The sequence below is a fragment of the Mytilus edulis genome, chromosome 11 (assembly GCF_963676685.1).
Source record: "Mytilus edulis chromosome 11, xbMytEdul2.2, whole genome shotgun sequence".
Lineage (NCBI taxonomy): Eukaryota > Metazoa > Mollusca > Bivalvia > Mytilida > Mytilidae > Mytilus > Mytilus edulis.
The window spans coordinates 51,121,517-51,139,102 of record NC_092354.1 but is presented as its reverse complement, the minus strand read 5'-3'; the positions used below and the strand labels follow the sequence as shown (position 1 = coordinate 51,139,102).

The following is a 17,586-nucleotide window of genomic DNA, read 5'->3' as shown; positions in this document are numbered from 1 at the left end:
CCTCGGCTAATACTTCCAACGCATGTACGTACAATAAACATAGCAGCAACTGCACATGAACCTATATGACAAACTTAAATTCGACGTAACTGCGAGCACCTTCGATACTAATACATTTAAATGCCAAACTTTATATTCTACCATTAAACCACACCCATAAAAACCGCCAAAACTTTCCTCGTGCCTCCTGCACCCAACATCAAATTTATAAATAGTACATACTGTTACAAAACCAGTTATACTAGTTCCCATCTATAAATAATAACTACAAATAGCAAACGGGAAAACCCCTATTTTAAACGAAATAAAATACATATCGGAAAAACATTTCGGGAAAATCCCGACAAAAATAAACCAGCAAGTGGAAAATATATACAAAAATGTCTTCGAATATTTGGGATTTATACCGAAAACCATACAAATATGCTGGAACTCCCGACTAATAATTTCTTTAAACATTTCGGGAAAAATCCCCAAAATATAAATCTTGAATCATGCACATATTTGTTACATGGATTTTTTTACCAATTTCGGGATTTCCCGAAATAAAATCTTACAAGCAAATGTTTAAGATTATGCCAGAGATTTCTTAAACATACTTAGAATAATCCCGAAAATTCCAAATTTATTATAAGATTTGACATCACAGAATTATGGTACATAAAAAAGTTTATATGTAAATTTGTTTCCAACTTTGTTAAATATTTTATTCATAAAAAATATGTTTCTAACTGAAATAGACTTGTATTTTGTTTTAAAACTATACTTTTCATTACAGTTCCTAAAAAGGATTTTCTAAGAAATATTAGGGTTGCTTTCTACTGCATCTCTTTAGTCATGTTTCTTTGATGTTCTCCACAGCAAAATATGATAATAAAAATACTGTTATAAATAAAATACATGTACTATATAATATTACAAATATATACAATAAAATATTACTACAAAGCATAGTAGACATGTGAATAAATCTTTATATTAACATATGCAATGTTTGTTATATTCAAATGGAATTATTACATGTACGAACGTTGATTTAGTTTCTATGTTTGAATATTTCCTTATACATTGTGTAGGCATCCGCTTTCAGTTCTTTCAGCAAATTCGTTAGGTACTGCTTGCAAACTCTGTATTTTTTAATCACAGAATAAATTGGCACTAACCGTAAGCCAAAACCTGGCATTTCTTCTTTGAAAATCTTCAAAAGTTTGAGAATATGTTCATCGGAGTAGTAGTGCTTTAAATTCGGGACGTCTTTAACACCTACACTGTCTAGTTCAAATACTTTAAAATACGTTGTGATTTCAGCTCTGATATTATCATCATAGTTATTCTCCTTTAGGGATGCATACAGATAACTGTAATTCATTGCGTGTAAATAAGCAACATTTGTAATTCTGCCTAATAAATCTTTATATTTTTTCTCAATAATTTCTTCTGTAAAGGCAGGTATAGAAAACAGAATTGCTTCAAACTTTACCGTTGTAACTCTTTGTTGCATGAATTTAACTAGTTTAGACATATCTCCTATATATGGCTTGTTATTTGAAATTATGAATATGTCCGCTCCTTTTAAGGCTGGCATGCTTTCCTTTGCCCTAGCAATTGTATACATGATATCATTAAGAACTGTCTTTTCATTTTTACCCCTTCGTTTACCACTGTCTATGTCTTGATCAAGTTTTGTTCTTACAAAACAGAACGGTTTCTTGGCTTCTTGTAATTGTCTAACCAACCATTCGTCATCAGTTGTAGGTACACTGGTGAAAAATATGATAAACATGTCATACTTACTAATGTTGACTTTTTCAAGAAATTTCTCTCTTGTTATGGTTGTTGTGCCATATCCCGGAAGATCGCAGTATAATATGTGCTTATATTTGGGATGTACATACGATTTAACCTCTAAGGTTGTGTCTCCATAACCTTCTTGCGCATAACCTTTATCTTTATAACCGACACCCCTTATAACATTAATAAAGGAAGATTTTCCCGAAGAACTTTGCCCAGCAACTGCAATCTTAACCTTTGCTCTTTTCCATTTCGTCGCTTGCACCATAAGAAATTTTGTCGTGGCAATCACACCATCGGTTTTCAGTCGATGTAGTATATCATTCTCCATACTCTTCCTAATCTCTGATTCAAGGAGAGTTCCATCCTGTTCATCTTTGTTTTCTATTAAAACAAGTTTATAGATCATATAAATAGATTGAATGAACGTGCTTCCTTTATAAATTTGGAGATACCTAACTAACTTATAAACAATGTATATGTCGTGTACAAATTGTGATTTTGTACAGGTTATACCAAGTACAAAAATGTTATAATTTGTCCAATGCAAATATATAAGTTATAACATGTGCATACTATTGCTTAAAAGGGGTTTTAACTTGTACAAAATTTGAAAATAAAAATATGTTTCTATTATTACAAAGTATGCCATTAACCTTAATAATATTTTCCTCATTTTTTTTTATTGTCTATTCATGTTATTGTGATATCTTGTTGATACAGTTAATCATGAGACAAATAGTTTTTGTAATTACTTTATACCTTAAGGTGGTATAGGAGTCTAAATTATAAATTTGGTCGCCAGGAATTTTCTGAAGCTACAGGTTGTGACACCTTTACACATTATGATTGATTATACAGGAAAATACATCATTGTGTGATTAGAAGCTAAATGATAGAATTGTAAAATAAAATACGAGAAGATAGGGTGAAATAAAAATAAGCAAAATTTCATGTAGATTCATTCAGAAATGCAATTTTTCGGAGTAATATCCTCTTAAATTGTCAATTTTAAAAACATTAAAAATCAAGCAAAAATAATCTTTGCTTGTAACTAGTGATATTGATAAGTTAAATCTAATAAATTAATTAAATGTTCTCTCGCCCTGCTGATGAGAGAAACATAAAAGTGATGAATGTGAATGAATAAAGCGGCTATAAAATTGGAACAAAAGTTGGATAAATAAATGGATACTTGAGTAGAAACCAGGTTCCTTTTTTGCAAATGCAAGAGAGTTTGAGAGATATAGTGCGTAAGTTATCATTGAGCGGAGGGCAAGGTTTTGTGCATTGTCAGTGTTAGAAAGGCATGTGTAAGTCTTAAAGGTGTAAATGTAGAAGAATGAAAGTTTTGTGCTATTCTAGGTGTCAAATGTCTCTGTCTTGAAGCAACAAGTAAACATACTTGTTTCTAAAATGTATGAAATTTTAGTATTTTATGCATGCTGTAAATAAAGCCCCTATTTTGCTTTTGATTATTGTTCTTTATTATTAAATAAATTTCAATCATGCATGCATAGCCTGCTTTATTATTATTGTAAAATTTTGTTCAGCTTAAAACCATTTTTAAGCAATATTGTGTACACGTTATAAATTGCATTTTAGCTTTGTATAAATTATAGCATGTACAATAATTTTGTAACATGTTATAATCTGTACAAAATTGCAACTTGTACATGACATATACATAAAAGGAGTAATTTATTAAAAGGTGCATGCAATCATTTTGCAGTAAATATACCGTGCTAGTTTACAGTATTTATATTCAATAAATCCAACAATAGGTCTAAAATAGTTTATGCAGGCATGACTTTAGCCATAATTCTATATACAAATATAGCCTTTAAAAGAAATTTTTAATTGCTTAACTCCTTTAGGATTTCAAAGTGACAAATTCTGTAAAACAAAATATCGTAACTGTTGAATTACAAAACTTACAACAATGAACAGATGATCAGAATAGAAGTTATAATTCTATGGACGACTTGTTCGTTTTTGGCACCTAACGACAGTTTATTTTGCAAATTTCAACGTATTTAATGTAATTGAGTATACATTTAATGTATTGATTGCTGTTGTTTGATGATTACAAGGGTCCAGCGGTACTTATATCAGGAACATAAGGAAACGGTTTGACTCAGATAAAGCGCGTGACAATATTGTGCATCCAACTGGTTCTCTATTTGGCTATGCAAAATGGAGATATGCAATGTTTACCTAAGTGTCCGCAGGTGTAATGACACACTTTAGTATTCTGGGTCAGTATCATTCCATTCTTATTTTCAGTTTTCGAGCTTAATACTAAAAATTGGTTATCAGGATTATAATTTAATACACCAGACGCGCATTTCGTCTACATAAGACTCATCAGTAACACTCAGATCAAAATAGTTATAGAGCCAAAGAATTACAAAGTTGAAGAGAATAGATGACCCAAAATTCCAAAGAGTTTATGCCAAATACGGCTAAGGTAAGAGGAAAATCCTTACTCCTTATTCATTGTTATTAACATGTTATAATCGTAACATCTGTACTGCATCAAATGCTCATGTTGTCCCTGAATGTCTATTCAGTGACGCTGGAGGCAAACATTTTTTAAAAGAATCCTATGTTTATTTCAAACGTTTTAAAGTCCTGACGTATAGCCTTAAATAGATATGGGATGAGAGCTCTGCCTTAAGGGGATATATTTCTTAATTCAAAGAGATTATAAACATTACATAACAGCAACTTATATCCGCACTTAAATGTCAACACCGAGCTTGCCACTAGGCTGATCATATTTCGGGACTTATTTTCCAACATCAGCGGCATTGACCCAGTGGTAGTAATAACATTACCGGTACTAATTTTCTTCTGCAGAAGATGCGCGTTTCGACACTTAATGTATCGTTAGTGATGACTGAATCTACAAATCTTTAAATCTATAACTTATCACAAAGGTGAAGAGCTGATATACCAAAAAAGGCCTTAGGTATAGCCACAATCATTATTTTGTCATTTACAGTAGTTTAAAAACATCTATCTCTAAAGTACCACTTGCATTCATCTAGTAGGTACAACCATTTTTAATCCCCTATTGTAGAATATATCAATTCGTAAATTTTTTTTTTTTATTTCGGCAATTGGCCTCTGTATCGTTTTAAGGAAACGCATTTTAACATAATTTATATATTTGACGTAAATCGTTTTCAGAATTCTGAAAAAAACAAATTATTTACATATCATTGCCTAATTTATAATAGGTTTGATTACCATCAGATCTATCCATATTCTGTCATAATTACATCTGCCAACTCACTAAAATGTAAGCACTGATAATATGGTATTCTATTCCACATACAGTTTGAATGATCCTTTCTTTTTTTTTCCTACACGGTTTGTAATGTGTTTCGATTACTAGTAACAATTAAAGACTCGTGAATTTTTGTGCTGAACATTGGTTTGTTAAGTATGTCAAAAGTCGCCGCATACGTTAAATGAGGCGACATCACCTTATATCAATACTAAAGATATTTGTTGTTCCTTGATTTGTTATATATCGTTTATGTGTGTGTTGCATTTTAATCTTGTGTTTCTGTTGTGTCGTTGTTCTCCTCTTATATTTTCAGTTATAGTTTGTAACCTGGATTCGTTTTTTTTTCTCAATCAATTTACGAATCTCAAACAGCGGTATACTACTGCCTTTATTTGGTCAAAGAGAAATTAAAATCTTAAAACTACTCAAGTCGTATTCAACGAATGTGTATTTTCGATTGAATTCCTATGTAATTATATATATCACCTGGTAATAAATGTGTCTTTGGCGCAGAAAAGTAATCAATCACTGCTTCGTCTAAATCTTTAATTTCTTCGTCTGAATTTGGGTTTTCTTCGTCTGAATCTTGTATTTCAACAAAATCTGAATCTGTAATTTCTTCTGCCTCTGAATTTAGAAAACAATTATACATAAGGTATACGTTGATGTAAATTTGACATACTTGACAGAAGAAATCAGGGATCAGTTTTACAAAATGAGATAAATATCCAATAGGAATATTGATAAAGATTATCAAAAAAGCGGTCAATGGGACATTCAAAACTCCAAAGTCGAGGAAAAACTGACAATGCCAAACGAAAAGACGAACAAATCAACAAAGCATCACATAGAAATCTAAAGATTAGGCAACACGAACCCCATCAAAAACCTGGAATGAACTCAAGATCTCGGGGAGGGTAAGACTTTCCTGATTCAAGTGTTTCTCTTCTATACATTCTTGTTTTTAAATCTTAACGAAACTCTTATACTAATAATTGATCTTCTGGTGAAAAAAAGATGTTAGTTGGTTTACTTGTTTGAATGGTTTTATACTAGTAGTTTTGTTGTTCGATGTAAGCCAAGTCTCCGTGTTGAAGGTCTATAATGGTTTACTTTCACTAATTACGACTTGGATGGAGAGTTGTCTCATTGGCACTTATAGCACATCATCTAATATCTATATAATTATGATTTGAAATTGCCATCTATGAAACTAGCTGAACAAATTATTCTACCTTTAAATATATCTTTTTCAGGTGAAACTTTGGAAATTGTAGTGAATTCATTTAAATACACCCGTCAATAGTTTTGAATAATTTGAATCCTAGGTTGAAGTTTCAATCTAGCAAACAATTGTCGACATCAATTTACTCAAATCATCCATCAAATAATTAAATAATGATCGTTATTTGCGTCAGTAATCGTTCTTATCTTTGTTGTTAACATATTTTGATTATCACGTGTGTCTGCTAACAGAATCATGTCAAATAAAATTGAGAATGGAAATGGGGAATGTGTCAAAGAGAAAACAACCCGACCATAGAGCAAACTAAAATAAAACTAACTGATGAACACTTTTATCTCAAAATACAGAAAACTGTGGGTTTGTGTTAATAGTATGTATATAATAAAAATTTGCTAATTTTATTTCTTCAAATATGATCTATTGGTTTGAATACTATGCCAATGAAAAATACAAGTAGGAGTTCAGTTCTTTAGGAGGCCATTATATTTTATACATTAGAAGTTTATAACGAAAAATGCTATTTATCTGAAGATCTTGAAAACATCAAGCTACTATCCTTTTATGCTAAAAAGTTTGGCAATGTTCATATTTACCTTCGAAAAATTCTACTTTCTTTTTTACTGTTACATCATTATGATAAGGGTGACTAACAAGCCTTATGACAGCTTCCTCCTCATTTCCATCCTAATAAGTGTGATAAAACCAAAAATGACAGGTTTTAAATTAAGACAAAACATGAAAGATAACTTCAAATCAATTTCTTTATTACATTGATTTCAATATACATGTTAAATGAAAATATAATTAAGGCAGTTGAGCAGTGGACGTACTTTTGGGGTTAACTCGTGCAATAATCTGAAAATTCTGCGTTTAAAAACGCAGTTAAGATTTATATTACCATAATTAAATCAAAGACTTGGCATTTAGGGATTGACATGTTTAACAAATTTGAACAAATATACTTTTTTGTAGTTGAAGTATGGGAAACAACGCTATCTACATTTAATATAGAAACTGTGTCTCTTCAAACGGTTCACATAGACTTTCTGGACTTCGTTCAGTATTACAAAATGTCAAAGCTTACTACAAAAATTGAGGATTCATATGTCTTTGTGAGATCATTTTTTTAGGAATAATAAAAAAAAATATATAGTCGTTGATATTTTATTTCGTTTAACATTAAAATTCGTGATTCACATGAACTAAAGAAAGCCACTAAAATTTGTCTCCAAGGAATAAAAATGAAGCCACAGTATATGTCATTGAATGAAGTAAAGTCGTGTTATTTTTCTCGCTTTTTTCAAATTACGGCAAACAACCTTACGATGCATGCAATAAATTGGTTAATGACAGAAATTGCTTACATGTTAGTAGCACATGCTTTTAGTCTCGGTTAACAATGCTGCTCATTGTGGCGTTATATTTTGTGCTTTCATCATTTTATCAAAAAGAAACTCATCAACAATACCAGGATTCAAGTTGTGTACGCCAGACGGACATTTCCTCAACAAAGACTCGTCAGTAACGCTCGAATCAAAAATGTAAAAAAGCCCAAATAAGATACCAAGTTGGAGAGCATTGAGGACCAAATATTCCAAAAAAAATTCCCAAAATCATCTAAGGTACCACACGGTGCTGTCATTACTCTGACCTTAACATTTTTTTATTATTTTATCCTTGGTTTATTCTTTTATTTTTGACGTATTTGTAAAATCTTTCTCAAACATATTCTGCGCTGTTAACACAATTTTTCTATGAAAACAAAGATATAAAGCTAGATTTCAATACCACAATATCCCAAATTCTTTTGCATCTTTTAACAAACAAAAACACACTTTTAAAGTCTATAAATAATCTTTTACAGTAAACACGTTTTATACAATACGTCAAGCTTTAATTCTCTCCGAATCGACAAATAATTTTTCAAAAGATTAGTAAGACTTTTAAAATTAAATTCGTCTGTAAAAAGACAGTTATACATCTAAAGGACATCAACTATTCTTCAACAATATATTCATGTCTATTATTTATGTCAAGATTTAGATTTCCCTTTATCTTAAAATGTTGCGAATATGTTATCCAGAAACTAAATCATCTGTGACTTGAACGAACTTATAATCAATTAAACAAGATAAAAACGAAGCAACTGTTAGAAGCTAGTAATAGATAACGAAAGCATATAAAAGTACAAAAAAGCAAAATTACTTTGTATCAGAAATGCTCGCAGATACTGAAAGCAAGTTCGTAGGAATAGAATTTATAAAACGAATCATTAAATTTAAGGTTCAATGCTGTCCAATTTCGTTTTTGTATTTATCGAAATGCTTCTCTGGTGAACTATAATAAGCCAAGTCTCTAATATCGACCGCTATTCGTAATCGGGCGAAGTAATAAAAAAAAATGCAAAAACAAGTGCAGTTCCAGAACAAATTGAACAAAACTTGAATGCAGAAAAACAAAAAACAATCAACTATACCTTAAGTTAAACTGTAAACTCACTAATTGATTGATTAATTGATATCTCGAACAATACTAGACACAGTGACTAAACATATCTGTTGAATGTCTGCAAACTTGTCAAAAATGTTTTGATATTGTGTTGTCATTGCTATAATTATTATTTTTAGTATAATAAATTCGGACTTTTCTTCTTTATTAAAACCAGCGTTTATAACTTACAGAAAATGTCAAAGCGTCTATAGCTTGTTCCCTCGTAAATCCCAGAGACATAATCTCTATTACCGACTCATTACTAAATATGAATGAGGGTTGATTCTTCCATCGTGTTTGGAATGGTGCTAAAAATATTAATAAAGAATAAATTGAATGTGTGTCAGTAACACTGCTACCCTACGAAATACAAACAATAATTGAAGAGCATTAAAACAGAAATTTCCAAAACATTGTGCTAAATATGTCTAAGGAAAAAAAACAATGTCTAAGGAAAGAAAAACTGAAGTCGTTTCGATTAAATACTTCTCATTTTTGGAAAAGTTGAAATAGCATATTTAAGCGGTAAACCTTACATTGTATTTTTAAAAGTAGACTGTCGATGCAGATTATTCTGAACGTCATTTGTTATTGGAACATGACTAACCGATTAATGTTTTTCACCCTACCATTTCCTCATCTAAAAGTTTTGCAAATGTATTTGACACAATATAACATCGAAAATGTTAATTGTCTCATTGGCAATCATACCGCATTTCCTTTTATTTATAGATATTACTTTACTCCCTTTTTTTAGAAAAATTTCTGGAGGTTCCCAAGAGAAAAAAAAACCAGTTTAAGTGATAATTATGAGGTTTGTTTTACTTGTGATGGAACCGTATGATCAGTTAGTGTACGTTTCGAGAAAATAATTCAGTACTGATTTTAAAACTTTACATAATATAACAGAATATATAATGAAAAGTATCCTGAATTTTTATGGCTCGTCAGAAGCGCTTTTCTCAATTAACCTTTTTTTTTTAAACCCAAATGATTTAAAGCAGGATGAATAACAACTTAATCTCTCGTGGACTAAAATGACTTTAAAGGGACATTAAAAGAATATTAAAATTTATATAATCAAATTTGCCTTTGCAACACTACATTTAATATTTGTTTCTTTTTCAAAGGAGAATTTTGGACTGCTCGACATTTTTCTTCATTTATCTCTTTAATTTGAATTTACCTTCGGCTACTGTTCGTTTTTTTCTCGTTGAGACATCGTGCATCACTGTAGAACTAGGGGGCCACTCTTCTCTTTCCACTTTACCTCCCTCAATGTAAAATTATAACAAAAATAAACAATTTAGAATAAAGAATAAGATGCAAACAACAAAATACTTAAAGTAAGAGATGTTCATTGCACTGTTTCCAAATAACAAATGTTTGATAATATCATTTGAAATGATTCCCTCTAGTTGTTTCGTAATTTCATCATTGTCATCTTTTTCTTTCAAAAACCATGAGACAATTAATAAGGCATTATAAAGACAATTAATACATGTAATAAGGCATAATTAATAGTACTATAATTTATCATTATCATAGATATCAATTATAATTATCTTTATCGATTGATTGCTTGGTTAAAACAGATTATAGATAGATATTGTTTTCTGCCTCATGGTCTTTCTGGATTTGTTTTTGTAACAATCCCAGTTCTCCAAGCTGAAAAGTACAACTTGGTACATATACAATGCAGCTATTATAAAATAAATATTTACTAACTAGAGTGTGTATACATGTGTAGTTTGTCTTTTATCTTGGTGTTAATTTCGGTTATCTCCCTTTAGCAAACTTGAATCTTATATCTCATATATCGTCTTATAGAACATCTTAAAGTGCTCTCGGCTTATAAAAATGTCGAGTTTCTAATTGTAAGGAATGACTATAAACATGTTTTAGGAAGGTATTTCACAATTGTCTCGCAGTTCTAAACAACCACTCCCATAAATGTGATGCAATTGACACGAAGCACATTTGACAGTTTGACTCGCCGACGGTTGTTTTTAAGCATGAAGAAAGGATTACCTTCTCTTTCATTCACATGTTCTCGAAAATGAAAACAATTTCAGATCAAAACATCAAATATATGGTCATAAGAACTCTTATGTAATACAATTGTAGCTATTATTGTGAATTATTTGCTTTAATCTTACATATATTCTCAAAGAATATTCTGCTTGGTTACGTGTATATCCCATTTTCATAACCGAGTCATAACTTGGTAAAGACGACTTTTTGACTTTCATATCTGATTGGAATTGTGCTGAAAAAAAGAATTTTAATTAAATGGTGCTCCATATAGAATATTTTTTATAGAATTTATTTTGATCATTTCAATCAGGTGTCTGACTCAAATTATTGACTTTGATGGCGGGCGTTGATTTCTCTAAACATTTGATTACTTTATTAGGTTATTACAATTATATCATTAATTAGTACAGGGTCTAATATGCCCGTAAATTATAATTTTTATGAATACTATTCTATTTTAGATTCCGCATTCTTGCATTAAAATGGAACCGTCAGAGCTTAACACAAAACAACACAATAATGAAAACATACACCAATAAGCTAATTGTTATCTATCTAAATTGATGTCTAGAAAATATGCCTTATTATTTTGTACACATCATTCGTATAATTCACATATATGTGTCCGTTTTATCGATTTTGTATCATATGTTCATTTATATACATGAACTAGACATCTAAATTGCAACCCATTGATGTATTGATGTCAGACACACATAAGAGATTTAAAGGAGGGTCTCGATATTCGATAAAGGCTTATAAAAATTACTAAGAGTAAAAGGTTTTTTTTTTTTTTAATTTATTCTATAAGTAAAAAGAAATCAGTTAATTTGCTAGTTCAAACTCGATGAAATTAGGCACACTTTCTTTATTTACCTGTGGTTGGTGATGGGTTTTCTAACAGGTTGTCATCATAATCAGGTAGACTTAAAAGCCATTCTATAGCCTTTTCTACATTTCCTCCCTAAATGAAAACGTAAAGAAAAACAAAAAAAAGCAGAATAGAATATATGATTTGACCAAAAATAAATTTCAAATTGACATGAAGAAGCAAGGGAAAACTCGGCATTACGAGTTCTACCTATGTTAAGACAAACAAAACATTGAAACCACATTATCAACATGTTTACCTACAGTATAAGAATAAGGAGATTTAGTATGATTACCTATGATACAACTATCAACCAAAGTCCAAACGAAGTGGATGTAAGCAATTTAAGGAAACCATATAATCTTTATGCTTATTGCGTAAATTGAATGCTTAGCATCCAACCTTCGATCTGATGTCTGATGAACTCAAAACTACATGTACCGTTCAACATTATCAGAAAGTATGATGTGTGCAGTTCATGTCTTTATATGTTCCATTTTTTTTTTTAAATTTAGTAAATTGATTACATTTGGCTACATGCATACTTTGGTGCGTAAAAGAGGGACGAAAGATACCAGAAGGACAGTCAAACTCATAAATCGAAAATAAACTGACAACGCCATGGCTAAAAATGTAAAGTGCAGCCTGTATGTAATGCTCGTTGGATGAAAACTAATCCTATTTATAAGTAATATTAAGAAACACGAAAAGTATGATTTTTTTTCAAAATATCCTTATAGATACTAGCTTTTAATCATAAACAAGCTTCTGACCAAGTTTAGTACAAAACCACGTAAATTTGAGAAAGTTATCAATTTTTTAAAAACTTTAACTACAGGGTGAGGTTTTACGGACGCGACGACGGGACGAAGGATCGCTTTGTCTCGCTTTTTCGACAAAAGTCACAGGCTCGACAATAAATGAGTTGAAACTGCCCCGAAGAACATTAGTATTGTGAATTATTTGTTTTGATCTTACAGAGCTTCTTAATGAGTCAACTGCTTGCTTCCTTGTATATCCCATTGATGTCAATTTCATAACCGAGTCGTAACTTGGTATAGGCGACTTTTCAACTGTCATGTCTAATAGGTATTGTGCTGAAAATGATAAGTATTTGGATAAAAAGGTGCTTCAAATAGAAATAATCATTTCATTTGTTTAACTAAAGTACCCGACTCTAATAAATGACTTTGATAGGAAACGTTAAATGTCCTAAAAAAAGTCATAACCGAGTGGTAATTTGATAGTAAAGACGACATTTCGACTTGTATATCTGATTGGGGTTGTGAACAAATAAGAATTTGGATCAAATGATGCTACATATAGAAATCTTTATTGTATTCAAAATTTGGTAAAGACGGCTTTTCAACTTTTATATCCTCCAAGGGTGACTGGGGAAACGAAATATGGTCACTTGGTACTCTCCCGACCAACAGTAAAACGCTTGCTGAAGTGGGGCGTCCGTTTGGCTGTACGGGATGTATCAAGTTCGCAGTCACGTCCGGTCAGAATGGGGACATTAAATCCGATGCCTTTTGTAAAGAGAGTACCACGCTCTTTGCACGTTAAGAAACCTTGCAACATCTCTTTGGTGGGTCCGTAGATGACCTGTTGCAAGGCAAAATTTCTGTCCCTATCAAAAATACCCTCAATTTTCCAGTGGCAGTCATCATCCCAGATTGCCTCTAATATGACAAGACCTACCTATTGTATTTATTGTTCTCGTCCTGAACATGCATGAAATACATTAAAATATGGAATTATATCAAATGGTGCTATCAACTGAACTTTTTCATTGTACTCAACTTCTTGAAGTGTCTTACGCGGATAATTAATTTTGATATCAACTGTCGAAATAATTTTCTTACATTTTTAAACAGGTTGCTCTATTATGTTTATCAAAATAATCTTGTTAATATATAAGATCCCATATAACCGTAAAGTAACATAATTTGTTGAATGATATACCATATGAGATATCGACTTGCATTAATATGGTACAGTCAGTGCTATAGTACAGATAACCATAATGATGAAAACACACCTATTAGTTAACTGTTTTCATTGCTAACTAAATTGTTATATAGATACCATGACGAAGTATTTTTTTTTATATGATTGACATCTTAAGTACAAATGTAAATCATTTGATATATTTATGAGAGAAATTACATCGTTCAATAGCGAATGAGGAAAATTGAAGGCGTACAGCAAATTATTATGTAAGAGTTCATTAGAATATAAATACTTATATCTGGTAAGTTATTATATAGAGTAATGAATTGAAAATGGAAACGGGAAATGTGTTAAAGTGACAACCCCAACCAAGCGCAGGAAAACAGCCCATGGCCATCAGTCTTCAATGCAGCGATAAATCCCGCACACGGAGGCGGGATTCAGATTGCCTCTTAACGATAATGTATAATTGTTAAGAGAAAATGGACGTCAGTCTAAACTTAGGATATTATAAATGAGCCACAATTATAAAAAAAAAAAACACGTATTTTTATCACACCTTTTCTGTAACTAACTGTCAACATACAGAGAGGAGTAAAGCCCAATTTAAATTACATCTTTCGCTATAAAGCTTCATAATTTTCCTCGTGCATGATTTGTTAGATCTTTCGGGTTTTCCTTATCCGTTGACAATATACATATTTTATGAATGGACTTACTTTATGTTTTATAGTTTATCTTTCGATATTTAAACAAGCATTCCTCAAACTTTTATTAGGGTTTTTTTCCTCTGACAATTACTTATCTAAATATTTACCTTTGGATGATAGTGGTTTTTTTCTTAACATGTTATCATCAGAACCAGGTAGACGAAGAATCTTGTCTATAGCCTTTTCTACATTTCCTCTCTATATTAAGAAGAAAATATGCTTTGAACAATATTATATCTATATCTAAAATGTGAGGTAAAAGCAAGGGAAAACACCGTTTGAACATTTCGAACCTTATTTATATCTAAATATAAATATGCATATGAAAATTTTAAGACTTTGAAAGCATCCACTTGATAACTTGTCATATATCATATACAGAAATCGTGCATATAATAGTGCTAGCAGCAATACATGAATATGTGTGCACATAGCTTCAGCAAGATAATTTTAAATATTCAATTAAATGATATATCGCCTAGTGTGAACAACATAATTGCTTATTATCTTAATACTATATCTTAAACAATTCTATGCAATGATTATCTGATTAAAAAACAAGTCTTAATAGCTTCAATTGTTTTCCTTACTATATATATAAGAAGATGTGGTATGAGTGCCAATGAGATAACACTCCATCCAAGTCACAATTTGTTAATTAATCAATGTAATTTTGCTTATTTTCTTTCGTTACTTATTCTTACATCGGACTCGGGCTTCTTTTAAAATGAGATTACTGTGAGTATTGCTATCTGTTTCTTAATTCAACATTTAATATAGGTAAGGTGGGGGGTTTTAAGATCTCACTAAACATTTTTAACCCCGCCGCATTGTTGCGCCTATCTCAAGTCAGGAGCCTCTGGCCTTTGTTAGCATTGCATAATTTTTAATTTTAGTTCATTTGTATGTTTTGCAGTTTAGTGTGACGTTCGTTTTCACTGAAATAGTACACAATTTTATTCAAGGGTAAGTTGCGGAATACCTCCGAGTGCGGAATTTTCTCGCTGCGTTGAAGACCCACTGATTGTCTTCGGCTGTTGTGTTGTCTTTGGTCGAGTTGTTGTCTCTTTGACATATTCCCCATGATCATTTTCAATTTCGTTATAAATGGACAAAAAGGACCTTATAATGACGACAAAGAGGTTTATTAGTGGTATTTATCAAACGTAAGTCATATTTTGTATCATATTCAACGTTGTGTAGGCAGTTGATATAAATGTTTGAATACTTATTGGTCCAAACTATAATATCATGATGAGGCTCGATGTAGATTGTGGAGAAATTTTGCTCGAATCCCTGTAGATGTTGTCTTACATTATATTAGATTTTTCTCAAACTGCCGAAAGGATTATGACAAAACTTGAAAGTAATGCTTGAAAAAAATCAGTATTACAAAAGGGAAAAGTCACATTCAGTTCATTCAACAAAAAAATGTGATACCAACAAATCATAGTACGTCACATCTGGTTGCATACGAAAAAGGGTCGAAAAAAATATTCCCTTGAAATTTACAGTAATTTGTAGGAAAGAAATAATAATACATTTTATCGCTGTAAAACAAATCTTGGTCATAAATATATATCTAAGGTATTTCAAAGCATCAATATTTTTGTAGTTGGTGTTTCTATAGAATATTTTGGAAACTTGAGTGTGTACACAGATATAAAAAAAAAGAGGTGAACATTTGATTGGTTAACTTCCAGTGAATGCTTTATTCTTGTATGCAATGAACTGTCATGTGAATTTTTGTCTAAAGTACTTAGCAGGATGAAACTTTACTCATGCCATGTATTTCTTTATTTGCAACCAATTCAATTTTTTGAGGAAAGTGAAAATTTAACACAGACTAAAAGGGGGAAATCAATGGTGGTATTACACCGACAGCGACGAAACAGCGCAACATAAGAACAAACTATAAAAAAAAACATTTGAAAAAGGCTTTACTCATTAGATCACACATGCTTTTAGCGAGAGATTGTACTTTTGTTTTACCGTTCGAAACATAGAATTCACATGTAAATTAGTTGCAACAGGCCCGAAGCACATTACTCAGATTGACTTGCTAATGCTTAAATTTAATCATGAAGAAAGGGTTCACTATTCGCTGTATATTTTTCTATCATATACATGTTCCCGTAAATGAATCAATTGCAGATCGAAACATCAAATCCATGGTCACAAAAGCTCTAATGCAATATCTATAGCTATTAGTATGAATTATTTGTTTTAATCTTACAGAGCGACTCAAAGAGCCAATTGCTTGCTTCCTAGTATATCCCATTGATGTCAATGTCCTAACCGACTCGTCTTTTATATCTGATTTGAAATGTGCTGAAAAAAGAAGTAATTAGATCACATGGTGCTATTTTTTTTTTTTATCTTTTTTGACGTACTAAATTATACTCCTGGTACCTTTGATAACAATTATTGCACTTAATTATTTGAAGTGTCATTTTGATATCAACCGTTAAACTTAAATTTTCGTACTTTTTGAAAAAGATTGCTCTATTACTTCTATTAAAATAATCTTATAAATTAAGTCAACAGTAGTATACCGCTGTTCGAAATTCATAAATCGATTTAGAGAAAAACACAAATCCGGTTTACAAACTAAAACTGAGGGAAAAAAGGGGATAAGGTCCCATGAGACCGTGAAGTAACATAATTTGATGAATACTATTACGTATAAGATATCGACTTGCATTAAAATGGTACAGTCAGTGCTATACTACAGAGAAACTTTATGTTTTATAGTAAATCAATCGATATTTAGACAAGTATTCCTCCAACTTTAATTTCGTGCATTGGCCTGTCTTTTATTTACCTGCGGATATTGGTGGCTTCTTTCTTAACACGTTATTATCATAATCATGTAGACTTAGAATCTTTTCTATAGCCTTTTCTACATCTCCTCCCTACATTAAAACGTAAAAAAGCAGAATAGAAAATATGATTTGAACAAAATCAGATTTAAAATTGTGAGGTAAAAGCAAGAGGAAATGTTGGTTTAAAGAATGCTAACTGATGTAAACAACAAATTTGATACCACAGTATCAATATCTTTACCTCATTAAGGTCACGGAACAGTTAATTGGCTATGTGTCAGATATTGCTAAAATTTTGCATACAACCTTGGCTCTTTGAACTGCAACTGACAATTTTTTCTATACGAATGTTCATTAATTTT

At 31.1% G+C, this 17,586-nt stretch overlaps 1 protein-coding gene across 1 annotated transcript in view; it reads right to left on the bottom strand.

Annotated features, from left to right (window-relative positions):
- Positions 1-675: 675 nt before the first annotated feature.
- LOC139495762 (uncharacterized) overlaps positions 676-17,586 on the bottom strand; it is a 29,277-nt gene continuing 12,366 nt past the window's right edge. The window contains exons 9-19 of the mRNA XM_071284141.1: positions 17,224-17,314; positions 16,636-16,730; positions 14,507-14,597; positions 12,712-12,830; positions 11,739-11,826; positions 10,985-11,094; positions 10,012-10,099; positions 9,015-9,133; positions 6,929-7,019; positions 5,576-5,716; positions 676-2,175 (exon numbers count right to left, since the gene is read on the bottom strand). Coding sequence (XP_071140242.1) covers positions 1,037-2,175; positions 5,576-5,716; positions 6,929-7,019; positions 9,015-9,133; positions 10,012-10,099; positions 10,985-11,094; positions 11,739-11,826; positions 12,712-12,830; positions 14,507-14,597; positions 16,636-16,730; positions 17,224-17,314 — 2,172 coding nt within the window. The 3' untranslated portion in view covers positions 676-1,036. The remainder of the gene's footprint in view (positions 2,176-5,575; positions 5,717-6,928; positions 7,020-9,014; positions 9,134-10,011; positions 10,100-10,984; positions 11,095-11,738; positions 11,827-12,711; positions 12,831-14,506; positions 14,598-16,635; positions 16,731-17,223; positions 17,315-17,586) is intronic.